This window comes from Gobius niger (assembly GCF_951799975.1).
Source record: "Gobius niger genome assembly, chromosome: 3".
In the NCBI taxonomy this organism is placed as follows: Eukaryota; Metazoa; Chordata; class Actinopteri; order Gobiiformes; family Gobiidae; genus Gobius; species Gobius niger.
This window is the reverse complement of record NC_136854.1, coordinates 37,618,523-37,637,721: the sequence shown is the minus strand read 5'-3', so window position 1 is coordinate 37,637,721 and position 19,199 is coordinate 37,618,523. Positions and strand designations below refer to the sequence as shown.

General features: G+C 40.9%; 2 protein-coding genes and 1 long non-coding RNA gene across 4 annotated transcripts; 1 reads left to right on the top strand and 2 right to left on the bottom strand.

Moving 5' to 3' along the window:
- Positions 1 to 3,150: 3,150 nt before the first annotated feature.
- Positions 3,151 to 8,586, bottom strand: LOC306960507 (uncharacterized protein). Its single transcript, XM_079552937.1, has 3 exons — positions 7,934 to 8,586; positions 4,732 to 4,920; positions 3,151 to 4,554 (listed from the first exon to the last, which is right to left on the bottom strand). Exons 1-3 carry the CDS (start codon positions 8,211 to 8,213, stop codon positions 3,488 to 3,490), a joined length of 1,536 nt encoding a protein of 511 aa, XP_079409063.1. The 5' UTR covers positions 8,214 to 8,586; the 3' UTR covers positions 3,151 to 3,487.
- Positions 8,587 to 9,507: 921 nt separating this feature from the next.
- On the bottom strand, positions 9,508 to 12,537 carry LOC306960849 (uncharacterized protein). The gene is made up of 4 exons (XM_079553435.1): positions 12,092 to 12,537; positions 11,912 to 12,015; positions 11,738 to 11,810; positions 9,508 to 10,654 (listed from the first exon to the last, which is right to left on the bottom strand). The coding sequence occupies exons 1-4, from the start codon at positions 12,372 to 12,374 to the stop codon at positions 9,666 to 9,668; spliced, it is 1,449 nt and encodes a 482-aa protein (XP_079409561.1). The 5' UTR covers positions 12,375 to 12,537; the 3' UTR covers positions 9,508 to 9,665.
- A 760-nt stretch (positions 12,538 to 13,297) lies between these two features.
- Positions 13,298 to 18,654, top strand: LOC306960237. 2 transcript variants are annotated; one of them, XR_013792666.1, is made up of 5 exons: positions 13,298 to 13,873; positions 14,393 to 14,493; positions 14,567 to 14,636; positions 14,722 to 17,615; positions 17,686 to 18,654. It is a non-coding gene; the product is annotated as an uncharacterized lncRNA (long non-coding RNA). The 2 variants fall into 2 exon arrangements; XR_013792667.1 differs by having other exon boundaries at positions 13,299 to 13,873; positions 14,396 to 14,493.
- The last annotated feature ends 545 nt before the right edge of the window (positions 18,655 to 19,199 follow it).

Sequence of the window (19,199 nt, the reverse complement as noted above, 5' to 3'; positions counted from 1 at the left end):
CCCTTCTCTCCTATCAGTTAACATAGGACTGGAGAAGTCCAGATAAAATCACGAAAACAAAGCTGTTTTTAGGCCCTGCAGAGAAACGGTGCGAACATTTCCCCTCGTGCTCCGTTTAAATGAACGGGCTTCGCGCTCAATAGGAATTGTCAATACAACGGAAGTGCCGGGACGAGGCAAAAAGAGGCAAAAGTGGGCGGAATGAAGTGGATAGAACACAAAGGTCAGTTTGCTCATTTTACACATACAGTAACTTTTTAACAAGTATAAACTTTTGCAATACTTTCATGGCAAATTCAGAAGATTCAGAAAAAATGTAACACAAAGGTAACTTATAACTCTGGTTTCATAATCCTTTTGCAGCCTTTGCTAACTGTGACTATAGATTTTCGGTGTCTCTTTCTCAGTGCCCTCTCCACTGTTTTTTGAATTCAACATCAGAGACAGAAGATACAATCTACAGCTTTAATCCACAGTTCTAGGTTTTCTCGGCGGCAGCACGGTGGAGTTCTTTTTAAGCTTTCCCGTGCTCTCAAAATTAGGTTTAAGTGTTATCTTTGGTACCAGCTGCACAAAACATGAAGGTTGTCTGGGCCTGAGTTTTTTACAGAAGGGCACATAATGTTGTAAACACAAATGTAATATGGCAGATAATAAGTAAAGTAAGCATAAGTAAAACTCCACGCAATGTTATTTTATTCAAGTTAATACTCAGCATTGCCATTACTTGAGTAAAAGTAATCAAAGGACTGTGTGTCTATATTACCGTTATTGCTAGTGATAAAAAGGGGGAAATGTTTGATGAAGTTTAGGATCATTACAATTCATTTGATGAGTTAAAGAACATAACTCAGGTAACAGTTTATACAAAGATCTTTTAATATTCACAAAATACAGTACAGACAAAGCACTGTTGATTACAGATCACATTATGTTGGCTACATTTCAGGTTGACATATAGCCATTCAACTGTTATAAGCTATATTAGCTTGCTTTAGACTTGTCTAAAATCATCACTATGTCCAGTGATGACCACAAGATGGCGTTGTTTGACAAGACTATAAGGGGGGGAAAAAATACATCAGAATTTGTTAAAGAAAAAGAAAAAAAATCAGTTTACTTAAAAAAAACAACAACTAATAATTAAAAAAGTTGCATCAATATCAAATTAAGTTCCTGTTCTACTAAGTTGCTTGAACGTATCCCGAACACAGTGAATCTGCCACTATAGGCTACATAACCGACATGAGGCAGTCTGTGTGATCAGTATTATGAAGCTAAATAAATAAATGAAACGTTGCAGATCATACATTTGTCATGCTGTCAGTTATATCTACCTTTGTTCAATTTCACACTGGCGTTTCAGACCAGTGACCAGTGATGCGGTAAACTAAGAGGAATCTCTGGCCTATATGCACAGTGTGTGTCTTCACCTAAAAACTGTGCACAACACAGTGCCCCCATGTGATTTCCGGCTGGACCATAATATCGTAGCGGTTCTTCCTCTCCCCTAACTTTTACACTCATGATTAGCAGGGTACATGGATACAATATACAAGAGATAGCTGGTTATCCATTCAACCCCAAACATAGCGTAGTAATGATCCTGTGTAGCCTGTGAAATTTACATGGCTGCTCAATTTCCTCCTATAAGCCTGTTCCTTAAAAAGGAAGTGCGGCTGGACCAGCTACGAATCCCCTCAGTGCTGCAGAGCCTGTCAATCATAGATTTAGGCTTCAACTTTTTTTTATTTCTGCTGTACAACAACCAGCATGGTCGAAAATATGATACCTACAGCGCTGTCACATGGGTCATAGCAATTTTTAGAAAACGCTTTAAAGCAGTGATAGCGAGGTGCAAAGACTGAATACAAATACTGTTTAAAAAGTGTCTTTTGGAGTCGCTCCCCTGCACACCTCCTGGTGGTATTATACAGGTGCTCGTCATACAATTAGAATATCAGGAAAAAGTGCATTAACTTTAAATGTGAAACTAATATATGATATAGACTCATTGCATGCTAAGTGTTTGTTATAATTTCAATGATATACAGTTCATTTTTTAAATATTTTTTAGATTTTTTTTTATCTATTTTTTTTTTCAAGCTGAGCCATATAATCAAAATGCTAACAAATAAAGGCTACATATCTCACTTTGCATGTAATGAGTCTATTAGAAATAAATGCACTTTTTCATGATATTCTAATTATATGACAACCACCTGTATAGCCAGGGAACCAGACTCATTGAGTCTAGCAGCGAGTCAGTCTGGTCACCCACCGCGGTACATATGCAAGCAAACAGGAAGACTCCCGCGTCCTGTGAGTGACAAATCTGATTGCACAGGGTCATTTTGATTTTTCTGATGCCGGGGGTTCCAGACTGATCCCCTTCTGTATAAAAAAAATACAGAGGGGGATCATTCTGGTCTCACCAGGCTAGGTATTATAGCACGGTTAGCTCCCCGCCATAGGCACCGAAGAGAAGTGCTCCTCGCCCATTGGCCGACAGCTCAAGATTTTGTAAAGGACAGCTCAGTTACTGAGGGCCAGTCACTGCAACATGTTACAAACATCATGTTGGATATGAATCAGGCCCAGGAGGAAACGCCAGTGGTCATTAATGGTGGAGCTTTCATCTTGCTAAAGGCTAGTGTTAGATAATGACAATATAACATGTAACAACTAAATACAATTTAACCTACTTACAGACCGATTCTTTTCGAGATACGTAATGTTTGTAACCTGCTCCAGTCCAATGCCCGCTGGCTGCTCTGCTTTATGCCCACGACACTAGAGGCCGCCATTGCTGTAGTACCTCCATATCACACGTTAAAAAGAACTTTAACGCCTAATTTTTAAACACTTTCTACGGCTAGATATTCCTTCTGAGATAACGCTGGGTTAGTCCCAATTAAATAAACCAGGCTGGTTTTCGTAAGAAGAATTTTAGAAATCTCGTACTTAATGAGGGTCGGAGTGTTAGCATTGGAGATGCATGAGCTGCAGTGAAGATCCCGCCCTTGTGCCCTTTTTAGGAACATGCTTCGTCAGAGCTGGGGAGGGTGAGTCTGTAAATCCGCCATGATTTCCCCCTCGAACGGGGAGGAGTGAGCAGAAGCTGTCCATTATATATACACTCTATGGTCCAGTCACATCCTAACTTTTGCTCGCTATCCTTTACAAAATCTTGAGCTTTCTCTTCATTTGTGTGGGACCTTGCTAATCATGAATGTAATATGATATATGAATGATAAGGGACAGGAAGGACAGCGCAGCTTTAATTGTCCAGCCGGAAATCACGTGGGGGCACTGTGCATGTAGCCCATAGCGCTACAGAATCACCAACATTGACTTGCTAACTGTTTAATCCAACTCTGTTTTATAGTGTACACGTGGAAATGAGTGAATAGGAATCATTAAAAACAACACCAACATTAGAGTCACACTGTCACCAAACAAAGCACGTCACAACCCAAATATCTGATCACCCGTCTAAATGGATCCGCTGGTGGCGCTTCAGATTGCAGTTCTGAGTGAAGCGTTTGCCGCAGGACAGACAGCTGTAAGGCCTCTCTCCTGTGTGGACGCGGCGGTGAGCCTTGAGGTTGCTAAGTTTGGTGAATGTGCGTCCACACAGCGAACAGCAGAAAGGCCGCTCCCCTGTGTGCGTCAGCAGGTGAGACTTTAAGTTACTGGGATGGGGGAAGCATTTGTTACATTGTCCACAGCGAAAGATCTGCCTGGAGCCGTCATGGTGCAAGTCGGTATCAAGAGAAGGATTTGTGTGAAGCGGATTTGAAGAATGGTGGGATTTAACACTGATCCAGGGGACGCCACTGCGGTTGAGAACAGGTTTGTCGCCTGTACGAGCTCGCTGGACAGACAGGGACAACGAGGGAGAGGTTTTGGAAGTCGACGGGGTTCTGTGGGTCGAGCTTGCAACCTGTGAGTGAGCGTTGACCATTTCGATGCTACCGTTTGTCTGAATGGCCTGAGGTCTTTTGGTGGGCCGCTGAACATGCTGCAGAGAATTCGGTCTGAAACTTGTACTCCCTTTAGATTTTACAACTTGCATGAAGGCCTTCTGGGAAATGCGGTTTAGTTTCGGAGTTCCGTATCTGTGCTGCTTTGGGAAAGTTGACCGCACAAAGTTGGACATAGGTTTGTTTGCAGTGTGCGCCTCCACCTGCTCAGACGCCACAATAACCTCTTGTTTTATAGTTACACCAAAAACACCACAGCTTTGCTTTGGGGAGCCAGGGGTTACCTGTGCATTCACTGCCCCCGATTCTAACTCCTGTTCAGTCTTCGGTGAACTTTTATCTTCACAATCTTTTTCAGGCTGAGATGCCAATTGAAGCCACTTGGTATTGTTTTCCAAAGCATTGCCGTGCGTGGTACCGACAACCTCACTTGTTTCGTTTTGTCCATAAGCAACCACATACTTTGCAGATATTGTCGGATCTATATCTCGTTGAACGATATGCCTCAGCAACTCATCGTGTGCTTCACTTCTTACACTTGTGATATGGTGTTCAGGTCGTACATCACCTACAAAACATTAAACATATTTCAATGTGCATTGCTGTTGCTGAAAATCTATTAAAAAAACTGAAAAGTTACACACCAAGGTTAACCCCCCACTCCCCAGAGGAGCAGGACAAAGGTAAAACTGCTTCCTTCTTTATTTCCTCAATAGGTTTCACGAGGTCATCTGCTTTTGCCTGCACAAAAAAGGCATATGTTTGTGTAAATAGTAAAGTGTACACAGAGCACCTGCAAAGCTAATGTTGTACCCCACCTGAGGCATCCAGACGGGGCAGAAAGAGGCTGCAGGTTCATCACCTTCATTTGTTGCTTCATATTTGATTTCATGCCTGTCCATGTCATCCACCGCATGGCCTCTCCTTAAAACATCTGGAAATATCACAGGTTAGTTCAACAGTAACATAAATACAATGTGCAATAAGCTGAAGGCTTTCTGAATTTCCTGTCTTCAACAATGTAAGCTACTTTACTTCTCTGTACGGTTTGGCCACATTGGGTTTTCATACTTCCTTTATTTGATCACAGCTGACTCGAGAAAAAAAAAAAAAAGGACAAAAAAATCACTACAGTGAGATACCCAACATACTGTATGACCACAAATAAGGCCATGTCAAAATAAGGTTAAGAGTTAAGAGGTTGATTAATTCAGATGTTGTTATCATTTAGCCTCTCCTCCTCTCCTCTATGGGGCCAAACGGGGGTGAAGTTAGAAGCGCTGTTTTTACGCTTTTTTCAAGAAGCTTTTAGGTTTGGGCTGGACAAAATAAGCTTGGTTCAGATGCGGGTTAAGAGGCTGATTAATTCAGTATGCTGCTAAATAAGATTAACTTAAAATTGGACATGGTTTAATCCTAGTCTAGATATAGTATAGTTCAGTTGAGATCTATTTCACTTCTAGACCCGGTTTATTTTTGATTTGATGTTGATCTGGGCCGGTTGTAACTTTGAGGGTATATATAATATGACATGGGACATGAAAGGTCAAATATTTGTCCATGACAGGTCAAATAAAATAGAAATAGTATTTCATGAGGCGAACTTGACCAACGCTGTCTTAGGACTATGGCAGGGCGATATGGCCTAAAATCTACATCACGATATAAAAAGGAATATCACAATAACAATATATTTGACAATATAACTGACGATGGACAAACTACTTCAAAATCCCAGCCTTACGCCTATTGGGAAGATTAATTCAGTGATATTTTATTCATTTCATTTTTAACAGCATACCAGTTTCCTCGCAGACATGATCTACTCAAGCATTCCTTCATTTCATTTTACTTTATAAGCACCTGACAGTGTTTATGCTGCTCTGATGGAGCTGAGCCTAACATAAATTATATCGTGTCCGCTGGGGGTGAGCCATATCGTATCGCAACATAATTTGTTGATATTGCTGTAATTGTTTACATCGTAAAGGATTCCAGTGTACCACAAACCTGTGAATACACTGAGACAAAAATGTGTTAATCTCAAAGACAAAACGCCGAGCCACAAACAAAGCAACTTGGTTTATTCTATTAGATGCAAAGAAGAAGAGTGCAAAGAACATTATATTGGAGAAACAAAACAAGTATTACAGAAGAGACTTTATCAACACCGAAGAGAAAGCACTAGCGTCTGTGCACCTCCACCTCAAAGCCTCTAACCACTCCTTTGAGGACGGAGAGGTCAAAATCTTAGCAAAGGAAGAGCGTTGGTTTGAACGAGGAGTAAAAAGAAGCTATTTTTGTCAAGAAAGAAAATCCCTCCATGAACCGATATGGTGGACTCAGATTTAATCTTTCTCTACTTTACTCAAATCTCCTTCGTCGACAGCCGGTTGCTGCCAGTCCAATGAGACCACATCAGCCAGCAACAGAACAATAGGCAGTTAATTAGCAGTGAACAGCCATGAATCGGCAGGTAATTAGCAGTGATCAGCTTTGAAGAGGACAGGATACTCGTTCGAGACTCCAACCACTGAGTACAGAAGACGACTCGAATACCTTCATTGAAAATGGACAATTCCTGTACGACTGAGAGCTTACACGGACATATGAAATGAAGGATGCAAACTGCTTGAGTAGATCATATTTGCGAGGAAATTAGTATGGCGCTAAAAGAAAAAAGAATGGAATACTGTATCTTTGCATTAATCTTCCAAATAGTAATTTGTCCATTGTCAACTATATTGTGATCGTGATATTTCTTTTTATATTGTGATAGAGATTTTAAAGGATCTATATCATGCTATTTTAGTATAGGCATTTATATGATATATTGTACCTCTACCACTATGGAGCACTAATTTTTGTGATAAATATAAGTGTTTTCTGGAGGTATTTTTCGAACCCGGAAGACACAACAATTCGATTCAGTTACCTCCGCCCCCTCTCTCCGCACATATAACTTTACCGTAATATAAATAAACAGCAATAAGTGAAATTGCTTCACGATGCAGTTATACGGAGTTGACATCTGCAACAAAGCTTCATAAATGGCTAACACACATGCTAATATGCTAACACACAAGCTAACACGCGTTTGGACTGACTCACTCTCTGCTCCATCGCTGTTTTCATTATGGGACTCGCGTTGGTTATAAAAGTTAATACACTTTTCTGGCGAAGGTTCACCAAACATCCATCAGTGACAGTCACAGAAAAACAATATTTTGGTGATAGTCGCTGAATCTCGGAGAAAAAAAACAGCTAGACGAGTGGCCTCTCCTTGAAAAAGGTTGAATAAACTCCCGTCCTCGTAGCCAAACACGCTTCTTTTACTCCGTCCGTGACATTATCTTTAGTTAAAAATAATGAACAGGTGTGTCCAGAATAGATGACAACGAGCTCCATTTTCACAGCTGCAGCGCAAACATGACTGATCAGTTCAGACGCTCAGGGATGTGTTTGTTTTGGCCACAGCTGACCTGGAAGCACTTCGGGCACATCCTTTTTTTTTTTTTCTCTTTGTTTCTCTCTTACGACAGAAATAATAAAAAAGCTATTTTACAAATTAAAATCACGCTGTAAGGCATTACATTACAGATGCCGAGCACTTCCGTTCCGCTGTGATCACACAGCTGAACAGGTCAGTCGTTCACCAGGAGAGGTAGGCGCAGCTGCTCAGAGAGCAGGATTCAAGAGCATTGCGGAGAGCTGCGTGAATGAAGCCACAAACCACTCTGGGGGTGTTTTTGATAAGGAAATAGCATAACAACATGGCTAAAAGCTCCAAAAAGTCGATTTTGCATGATATAGGACCTTTAAGCCATATCGCCCTGCACTAGTGCACGATATAAACAATAACAACAATGAAAACATTATATCGCGATACCGATATGCGATACGATATGGCCCACCCCCCTACTTAGGACAAGCGTATCAGTGCGTACCTTGTTGTTTTTGGCTGTCCACTTCATTCCGTACTGGATCAGCAGCACTCTTCCCAGTCCTGTCTGCTTCCCTGGCTTCTTGCTCAGCAGTCAGTTGTTTCTCAGCCCGCTGCAGCTGCATCCTGAGCGCCTCCACCTCCCGACTCCGGGCCTTCAGCTGCTCCAACAGACCGTCCTCCACCAGCCTGGTCACCTCGTACATGGCCGTCTTCACTACAGTCTCCATCACATCTGACAGCTGGGTCTGAAAAGTCACGATCAGGCAGTCCATGTCCGCCATGACTGTCTTCTTCTTCTCTTTGTACCAAACAACAAACTCGTAGGTAGAGGAGCAGAGCAGCAGTGTCGCGCGCTCAACAATTTGTTAACATTGTGTCTGAGCTCTTTCGTCTATATTATTAAGAAACGTAAAAGCACAACAGGTAAGCTACGTAGTTTAACAATTAATTCACGTTGTAGCTGCATAACAACAAGCAGAGCCCAAACAACATCGTCGACATGTACTGGACTTAGCAATAAAGAAATCCAACGTTTACAGACTTCCCGATACGCGCACGTTGCAAGAAACAAGCTCAGCGCCTCTTTGTTTTGTAGATTTACAGCTAAATTTCACCAAAGGATATTGCTCGCCTTCAAATATCTGATGTTGTCGTTTTTTTCTGATTTGATGACGTACTTTTCCTTCCTGTACGGTGTCCTCAAATGGTCATACAACAGGCAAGACAAAAACGCGTTTTACCCCCTTCTTCTGCCAGCGTCGTTTGCGCACAAATTATCATGTGCTGCCCCCCACAGTACAGGAAAATTTAGAAATATTTCGTTTCTGCATGATTTTGGAATTTAATGTATAAAACGTACTTTGGTTTATCTTCTTTTATTTATTAGTTAAACAGCAGCTGTTCCATTAGTTCACACATTTTAGAGTTTTTTTAACCTCTTAATCCCCGTTTGAACCGGGCATATTTTGTCCAGTTTGACATTAAATAAATCTAAAGCTACATCTGAAAGCTTCTTGAAAAAAGCGTAATGGAGACAAAAACGTGCCAGAGAAGCAACAAAAACACAACTAAAATGAGGTGTAAAGTCACAAAAAAGCGATAAAAATGTGACAATTAAAAAAAAAAAAAAAGACAAAAATTTACAAAGACTCAAGAGCGCAAAAAAAATGTTAAAAGCAAGCAAAAAGTGACAGAAAAACGCTTTGCCTCTTTTTGCTTTGTCTCGGCACTTCCGTTGTCCTGACACTTCCGGTCGATCGCGAAGATCAAATCTGATGTTTAGTAGATTGATTTGTGTAAAATGTCCAATGTTCATTTGTACCAACATGTCAACACTGCACCGTTTCTCAGCACGGCCTAAAATCGGCTTTGTTTTCGTGTAGTGACTTATTTTATCTGGACTTCTCCAGCCCCATGTTGACAGATAGGAGAAAAGGAGCAGGCACAATTCATGGCGGCGCCGACGCGAACTTCCGGAATAAGGAAGCTTTTAGATTTAGGTAAAACTTAACTGGGGAAAATGCACTGTGTTAGAGGTTAAAAAGGGAGAGAATCGCACTCACTGACACGGTCTCCTATTTTTATTCATTTCAAAAATCCACTGTAAAAACATTCATAAAACATAATACAAAAAAACGTTTTCCTTAAAATATCAACACCATTTACAAACAAAATGGAACTATTCTACTACATGAATCACAATATAAATGCATCAACGCTTCTCGTACAAAGCACTACTGATCTGGCATGTGCTTGCGCTGATGCGATTTCAGATGATCGAGCCTTTTAAAGCTGAGTCCGCAGACAAGGCAGCAGTACGGCCTTTCTCCTGTGTGCGTTCGCTTGTGTACCTTCAAAATGTCTGCCCTGGTGAAGCTCTTGTCACACATAGTACAATGATGAGGCTTTTCTTGTGTGTGTATCCTCTGGTGCAACTTTAGATTCCAAAGACGACTAAACCTATTCCCACAGACTGCACAGCCATACGGCTTGTCACCCACTTGCTCACACTTATGCTTCTGCAACCTGAATAAAGACGGAAATGCCTTACCACAGTGGCCACACAGATGGGCGCCTTGGGTTTTAAGACTGCAGCTGCGAGTGGATGTTTTTCTGCCCTGGTTGCACAAGTACGCAAGACCTCTCTCGGGCTCATTGTGTGTCTGCTTGTGTGCCATAAGAGTGTCAGAGTCAGGGAAAGTAGCGGTGCACAAGTCACATGTATGTAGTCCATTTCCCATAGACTGATGCTGCAACATCTGCAACATGTGGGATATATCGGAAATGGTATTAGATTCTCCAAGCATGTCACTGGTGTTGTCTAAGGGCATAGTACCAGTATGATTGCACTCATCACTTACATTAGGATGACATTCAGAATGATCTGGATATATATTGTTTGGGTCTTGTAAATGCCCTTCCTTGTTGATTAATAAACAGCCAAACTCAGTAGGTGGTTTAACATCCTCTTCATATCTACCCATGTATACAAGGTCGTCTTCGTCTGTGTCATTCATGTTAGTTATGTTAGAATCTTTATAACAAGGTTTGTCGAACTCCTCTATGTTTTCCCTGTCATATGTGTTGTCAAAATGAGGCTTAGATGACTTGTCCGCTGCATCATTCTGTTCAAACTCGGGCTTCTGGTCAAAGTGATCTTCCCAGTTGAGCTGATATTTAGGATCACTTAATTGGTTGCTTGATCCAGATGCACCAAATTCATCTACAGAAAATAAGAAAAGATAAACGTGAGACAACACGACAAAAGAAATACACAAGTTTCTTTAACCACAATCTCCCAACAGAGTAGAGTTGTATGTACAATCCTATGATCCATTAGGCTTGAGATGCAATTGTGTGTGTGGCCCTACCTGGCCTACAATATTACAGATACTTAACATCAATTTTGTAAAACAGTGGTTCTTAACTGGTATGGTGTCGAGACCCACAATCATCCTGGGATGAGAAGTCGCAATGCAAACACGACTCAGACTTGCAAAGTATAATGTAAAATATTGTATCCTCAAAAAATGTTGTTCCATAAGGATTAAATAAGCCATGGTACGGTGGCGCAGCGGTTAGAGCTTGTGCTTCACAGCTTGAATGTCCCAGGTTCGATTCCCTTTCTGTGTGGAACTTGCATGTTCTCCCCGTGTCTGCGTAGGTTTCCTTCGGGTACTCTGGTTTCTGACAGTTTCTACCACTAAAAACATGTACAATAGGCCAGGATGAATGAGAGTGTGCATGGGAGACGACGGATGGAAATGAGCCCATGGCTACAATCAGGTGTGGCATGTTTACATGCATGAGACCTATGTACCCAAGTATGTTCATTAACATGCACTGTTCCGACCAAATAAACCAATAAATAAATAAATAAATAAATAAATAAAAAAGCTGAAGTTAGGATCAAAACATCCCGACAACAGTAATTTTAACCAATTCAAGTGTTGGTGTATTCTATTTTTCTCTCTTCTCTTTTCCTGAACATAAATATTAAGGTAAAGTTAAACTTTATTGTCCTCGTAGGTAAGTAGGATTCACCAATTGTACATGTTTGTAGTGGTAGGGGATGGACCCGGAGGAAACCTATGCAGACGCGGGGAGAACATGCAAATTCCTTTGAAAGGCCCCGTCCAGGTGGGGAACGAACCCAGGACCTTCTAGCTGTGAATGTATTAAAAGACACATTATCTATGAGCAGACCTGAAGAAGTATATTGGATGAAACAACCCAGTCATTTATGAAAACTTTTGTTACAATGGAAAACCCCTGGGCAACTGAGTCTAAACACAAATATACTTACCATCACCTCTGTTCCTTTCCGCATCTAACCCGGGCAAGACCTGGACGTCTGACGACTTTTGAGCACATGAGGACTGTTGTAGAAAAAAAGTATTTCAGTTACACCAAGACAATTATATGCCATCACTGTGTATGACTATTACAAAACAAATGGTATCCAGTCAGTCTGCTGTACCCTGGACGCTTTTGGTGAGGCTTTTACTTCATATTTTGCTTCCTCAGTGACTTGAGGACAGATCATCTCATCGGGCATTTCATTCTCCTGTTTCACATTTGCTTCTGTGGAAAATATCAATGTTTTATGTCACACCATAAAGAACAACGTTTATGCACTTAAAAAAAATACTCCTTTTACCTGTCTGCGTGTCTGCAGTCCGGGGTGTCACACGTGGTGACTGCTGTCTAATTCTCTCCCCACACTTGGCACACTCCGCGTGGTTTTCTGCCGTTCTTTGATTTCTTTGGCCCTCAGACACCTTGAGTTTTCTCTTCAGAGTGTCCACCTGTTCTCTGCAGCGTGTGACCTCTTCTAAAAAACTGTCCTCCACCAGACGAGTGATCTCATACATGGCAGCTTTAAAAACCGTTTCCATCACCCCTGAAAGTTGGGACTGAAATGCAACAATCGTTTCAGCCATACTAACCAACTAACTGCAACTACTGGGAAATGTCTTTCGTTATAATCGTTATAAAACCTTAAACCCTCAAGCAAATGCACGATATATTCACAATTTTCCTTGTAACTTTCTTAACAGTCAACTTCAGCTAAATTAGAGTTACAACCCTACACCCATGGTTACAACTTGTGGGAAACGAGTCTCTCTAGGTTAGTTTACGAATAAAGCTACACATTCACGAAGGCGGGTAAGCACAGGGAGATACAAATGTAACCACAGGCTATTTGTCAAAGCGTTTACTATCTAAATATAATATTTACGACAGGACCTGCATTAATCTCGTCGTTTTAACCATGGCGAAACACAACCATTGTTTTCTTTTTTTTCCCTTTTTTTTTTAATTCCGTAAACATTTGGACTTCCGCAGAAAATACGGCATCTGCTTTGAGTCAAATCACAGCAACGCCAGCGAACCGCATGCACCAAGTTCTTCCAATTATATAACGTTACCCATCCACATATTTAGCTAGAAATCAAGTCCGTCATGTCAAAGGTTTTTGTAAGTGTAAGAAAAAGCAACATAACAGAGTCACACACATACGCACTAATTCCTTTGTACCAACGGTTGCGTATGACAAAAGCATTTTTACACCACACGGACAGGGGGCGCGCTGCGCTGGGATCATATCTTCACCAACCGGAAACATTCAGCGTAGAAGAAGAACAGAAACGAGAGGACACTAAATAGAAACAGCGAGAGGATTTGTGATAATTTACGAGTGTTATGAACATATAACATATACAGAAGCAGAGATTATCGACCAAAGTAGTTATCCGCGTCAGTACGTCGCACGTGCTGTGCGTCAGCGGTGACTACATACGAACAAACATCCAATGAAGATATACACATCTTGGAAAAAACATCTAAACAAACTTCGTTGATTTCATTTTTTAAAAGAACTGTCTCAAGGAGGGACGGCGAAACATGTATCGGTCTGTTGAGGAATTTAACCGGTGTACTTTTTCCCTTTAACGGCAACTCTTTTACGTTCCTTCCACTCCATTGGGGGCGCTGTGGACAACACAGAGTGATCTCCCAACCGTAAGAAGACACAAAAGAGCAGCAGAACAAGCGCGTCTCCACAGGAGCGGACATGTTGACCATGTTTTCGAGATGAAATATTCGCTGTAAAAAAAGAATTAAGCGCGTAATACCGACTATTTCTGGAGTTTATTACACGGGCGAGCCATAAGGATGTCAACAGTTGGCATGAGGAAGCGGTACACCTCTATGATGGAGAAGATTATAAAGAATGCGGTGTCCGAGTCCACCAAAGTTTTGGAGACCGTCATTGCGGAGCTGAAGGCTGAAGTACTAAGAGTCACGAACGAAAACGATAATCTAAAGATAAGATGCAGCCAATTTGAGGAAGTAGTGAAAAAACGCAGCGTTTATCGAGAGACTGGCACATCCCCTGAACCCTGGATTATTGAGAAGTGCGACAAAGCTGTCCAATTTGGTGAGCTATCAAAATATCTTACACACGACACTTCCGTCCCGCCTGTTTTTTTTTTCTTTTTCTTTTTTCCTCTAACCTACTTTTTTAAATACATTCAAACAACCTGCCACTGTCAACACTTAATACCAAGGGCCCCCCCTTGCTTTGATTGATTTTTGACGAGGTCTTGTCAACCCTGATCATTTGACTAATAACACATTTTGACAGTATCGTCTCTGTCTGTATGTCTTCTCCATTAATTTTAATAACACGTTTACATAATGTTATATAAGGTCAATATATCGCCAACCTTATAATTATCCCTCATAAATCATTGCCTGTTCTGGAGCCAGCCACCAGATGGTAGTAATATATTTTTTCTAAGTTGCCAAATGTAACACATGTACAGTAAATTGATAATGCCTTAGCATATTTGACAGGTTGATAAAAGTGGCAAAAGTCATACTTTAGTTACATACATTTTAGGGTAACTGTTTAAAGTTGTTTGAATTATGTTAATTTTGACTGTGTTAATGTTAGCAGACTTCATATTGCATCTCTCTGATGACGACGATGATGAACCGAATCTCTCAGAAAATGAAACACAAAGTGAAAGTTCGTTCGGGCCTCTATGTGAAAAGGTACAAGTCATCTCAAATTATTCTGTCAACTAACAACAGCCAAATGTCACCAACTTAATGTTTGTTTAATTAGGATCCGTCCAATGATTCTTCCTCATTCTTGAAAACCAAGGACATTGACGATAATTCTGATAATCCACTTGGTGAGTAATATTCTAATTCAACCATGCAGTCCAATGTTTTTTAGACTCATCACATACTGATCTACTTTTCTTTTGCTGTATTTAGATCTGTCAAACGAAACCATGCCTGAAAAGCCTGTTGCTGACTGTGGGAAAAACATAAGTGAAAGCACCGGTTTATCTCCACAAAATGAACAGCGTGAAGTATCTGACACCTGTTGTGAAACATCTCAAATTGAGGTTCAGGAAGATGTCAGTATTACACATGCTGAAACGGATCAATCTGTGTTAGAGTCCCAAGAATCGGGTAAAAACGAGCTAAATGTGAAAAAAAATGTACCTGTGCAGGAGGATGTGTGTGTCTCCACAGAAATGGAGGATGTAATTTGTGAGAGATCCAAAGCCCAATCGGAAGAATGTGAATCTAGCTCTCTACTTGCACAGCCCACCGAAAACACACGCTCTTCAAATGAATCGCAACAGGCATTTGAAGAAATGACTGAGATGGACGTTGAAATCAATCAACAAAGCACACTCCATTCTGAATTGGATACTGGAGATTCTATTTCAGCCGATACCACAGATACTAAATTTGGCAACAATTTTGAACCAGTGCACGCTCCTGCTGATGTTTCTAGCCCCCCAGACCAACCGGTAACCCTTCCAGAAGAGATTAAAAGAATAGAGAGCCCTACTCAATCCGAACAAACTTGCACCGAAATTGATGACACAGCAGTTCAGTCTGTATCTACAGAAAAGAGCCCTACCAAAGAAGCGCAGAACTCCTCACAATCCAAAACCCCTCCGAAATCACAATATTTTTTGAGAAGGCAGCGATGTTCTTCAGTGACCCTGGAAGATGCTATGCTATTGTTAGATGCTGTCAGTCAACAAAAATATAAATCTTCACCACCAAAGAAATCGAACGGAAAAGATTCCTCAAAAAATGTGACCACACCAAAATTGGTTAATATCCCTGAAGTAACAGCACCTCTTGGACATGATTCTAGTCATTCTGAAGAAATTACATGTACAACTGAGTCATCACAGCCCAGTGCAACACACAGCGATGTCACCATTGAAACAGTAGAAGCCTTGGAGCTAGATGGTGGTCCGGATAACATGAATATTGAGGATCAACTGCATCAAGAAACAAACTGGTCTTCCAAATCATCCTGGCCATTAGAAACTGTCATTGACCATGGTGTGCCTACGTCAACACCAATAAAACACAAGAAATCTACACAAGTTACAGAAGCGGATTCAGCTTGCCTGGAGAGTAAGGACCATCAAGAAATGTTGTCTCTATCTACTGAATCATTGTCCACTCTCGTAACAGAGAATACAACCCCTAATCTAACTTCATGTAATATGGATGAGAGCATGCAAGCTGTTGACACAAATTCAGCTAGTTTTGATATCGAGGAGCAGGCTGAAACTGCCACTTCTCCAGCCAAACTAACTCGTATTGAACCTCCAATGGATGATAGTGTGCCTCTGGTATCAAAAACAAAGCGAAACCGAAAAACATCAAAGCAAAGTAAACTTTTAGATATGGAAGGAACTGCGTCCTCTGATAAGATTTCCCTCGGCAGTCAGCAGCATGATCCTAAATTCTTATCAGTAATATTGCCTATCAGATTGTCAAGTGTTCAACTTGAAGGAGATAATTCTGAGGAATTTTCTGCACCAACAGAAAGAGGTGAACCGGCACTAATCACACCAGGCCATATTTTTCAAAAAGACAATGAAGGTATGCAGGTTGATCTCACACTTCCCATTGATTCACCGCCATCATCTAAAGCACTAGCACAGACCGTATCTATTCCAATTTTACAAACACCAATTGAAACAATTGGAAATTTTGACCAGATCAGTGGTCATCCAACTCACAACGGCAATGAATTTCAAGAATTTGATCACACCGCCACGGCATCTTCAACACCAATAACGTCTCCTCTCCTTAACCCTCCAGTACAACGCACTGTGGTTCTTAAATTGCCTGGAGATACTGGTGACCAGAGTAGCTCAGTTGGTAAAGTTATCACATCTTCTTCAACACTGTCCCCAGCTCAGCTCTCTGCTGTTGTGTCCGCTGTACGTTCAACACAGAGCAAAACTTCACCCACAGCTACCCCTGGAGGCGTACCCAGTGGCAAAAAGGGATTTGTAGCTGTTCCCTTTTCACTTCAGTCCGTAATGAGACCACATCATAAAATCATTGTAATCCCAAGACAATGCAAAGTCCCATCATCACAGGCAGTAGAAAAAGATAGGGCTATTGTTCTCAAACAAAAATCATTTGCTGCAGAATCTACCACCACATTTATTTCTGTTAATTTGGAGGCAACGTCTGGTGAGGGTAAGGTTATAGATCCTGTGGATCAACAGCAAACAACTTCAGTAACCACAACAACCCCTTCTGTTAATTTGGAGGCAACTTCTCGCGAGGGGGATATTATAGATACTGTGGACCAACAGCAAACAACTTCAGTAACCACAACAACCCCTTCTGTTGAAGACACCAGTGCATTGACAAATGAACCAAGCTCTTCTGATCCAGTCAAATCTCCGTGCAAAAACACAGTACAGGTGAAATTGAATAGGATACCATTCCCGGTGACATCCGCAGAGACTGTGTCAGTTGTGGGCGTGCCAGTAGCTGAATCTCCTACAGCCGTCGTCCCGAAAAGGCGAGGTAGACCACCATCGAAGAAAAAAAAATTGGCAATAGGTTCAAGTCAGCCTAAAGCTCAGCCAAAGGAAGACAATTTACCTAGTCCCATGATTGGACCCTCACCTCAGCCATCAGGTAAAGAGACACCAATTCAATTGTCTCTTGGACAAAATGCGGCATCTACTGAAGAAAACCAGACGCCTACCCCAGAACAACTTTTCCCTGCTGTGGCTGCGGATCATTCGTATCCTCAACACTGCATGACAAAATCACAGTTCTTGGCAAAGTTGGAAGTTTCACCGGTTGTTAAAACTTCAAAAAAGGTCAGTATTTCATTATCCTCGTCTTTGGTGGAAAGCATTGTACAATAACCATTTCTTATTTCTTTTACAGGCTGACTCCAATGAGAAGAGCGCTCAAAGAGCTTCTCTTGTGGATCGACTCAGAAGTCACCTAAAACCTCATATAAGGACAATTAAAAAGGCACAAAATACTGAAACAGGACAAGATGGTTCAAGTTTGACAGTAGAGACACAAGATCCCATCTCTACTACTACTTCTACTACTACTATTACTACTCTTCAAGAGATTCCTAGACTAGACCAAGATGAGCAGAGTGGAGATTTACCTGACCCTGTACCTCTCAATGATGAGAATAAGACTGTCACCCCTAAGACATCCCCGGCCCCCAAAACTGCTCCAAATAAAGCAAGAGTGAAAAGAAAACGGAGCCCACAAAGAAATGTGACGCCAGCTAAACCGATCAAGACACGCAAATTGAAAAACACGGGAGCAATTAATGAAAATATAGGCCTACCTACGGGTCGCAAATTATCCCCTATGCGGAACAAGATCATCAATAGTAATGCGCTGTTGAGCTGCGTGAGAAAGGGCATCAAAAAGAAGTCCTTTTTATGCAAGTTTTGCCGAAAAGAATTTGGCAAAAAGAAAGACATTGAGATCCACATCCAGGTTCACGTCGGGAAGAAACCTTTTCAGTGCAACATTTGCCACAGAAGGTTTTCAAGGACAATGGAGCTGTCGAGGCATCTCAAGAGACATAATTCCGATAAGAAATACCAGTGTACATCTTGTGGTAAATCCTTCATCGAATATAACAACTTGAAAAGGCACACTTACATCCACACAGGAGAAAAGCCGTACTCCTGTCCACACTGCTCCAGGTCTTTTACGCAGTCTGGCCACATGAGGACGCACATCAAAAATAAGCATAAAGACAAGGAAGATTAACTCATGAAATGACGTTGACAGCAACAGGTTTCAAAAAGGAGATGTATTTGCTTATATTTTTTTGATCCTTTGACTAAAGGTCTTCAGGAATGTTTATAAAATTGCTTTACAGACCCATAAAAAACTATTTCAGTTGTATGGACCTGTCTGTATGCTATTTAAAAGTAGCATTCACATTGAAACATTTGCACGTTTTATTTTAATGTTTTTGAGTTTAAAACATGAATGCATGTATTTTTTTATGTGCTCTGGGAAACAGCTCTTACGCAAAATGTACAAAGCTCTTATTTTCTGGTTTACTTTGTTTTTTGCAGAATTACATTACTTAGTTGAATGTTGGAAATCTTGTATTATGATGTTAATATTGTAAATATTGTGACAATTTACAATGTAGATGCAATGAATTCAAAATAAGCAGGATTTGTATCGACACTGGATAGACCTGGATAAAAATGATTTTTGTGTTTGTGTGTGTGTACGTGTTTGTTTGTATGTTGAGCAACTGCATAATTTAGGCCCATTGTAAACATGTTTTTTTTTTAAATATCTTTTGGTCATTAAGTTTGTTTTTGTTGATAATAAATCCTGCTTATACCTATGTTCAAAGTGTATCACAACTGCTTGAGAATAAAAAATAACATTTCCACAAATGCCAA

What these genes read in the sequence shown, in the direction of transcription:
- LOC306960507 (XM_079552937.1), bottom strand. Translation starts at nt 8,213, where the DNA reads ATGGCGGACATGGACTGCCTGATCGTGACTTTTCAGACCCAGCTGTCA. An exon ending in GGACAGCCAAAAACAACAAG is followed by an intron (nt 4,921 to 7,933) that starts GTACGCACTGAT and finishes TGATATTTCCAG; the next exon opens with ATGTTTTAAGGAGAGGCCAT. An exon ending in CAAACATATGCCTTTTTTGT is followed by an intron (nt 4,555 to 4,731) that starts GCAGGCAAAAGC and finishes AATGTTTTGTAG; the next exon opens with GTGATGTACGACCTGAACAC.
- LOC306960849 (XM_079553435.1), bottom strand. Translation starts at nt 12,374, where the DNA reads ATGGCTGAAACGATTGTTGCATTTCAGTCCCAACTTTCAGGGGTGATG. An exon ending in GACTGCAGACACGCAGACAG is followed by an intron (nt 12,016 to 12,091) that starts GTAAAAGGAGTA and finishes TATTTTCCACAG; the next exon opens with AAGCAAATGTGAAACAGGAG. An exon ending in CCTCACCAAAAGCGTCCAGG is followed by an intron (nt 11,811 to 11,911) that starts GTACAGCAGACT and finishes TTTCTACAACAG; the next exon opens with TCCTCATGTGCTCAAAAGTC.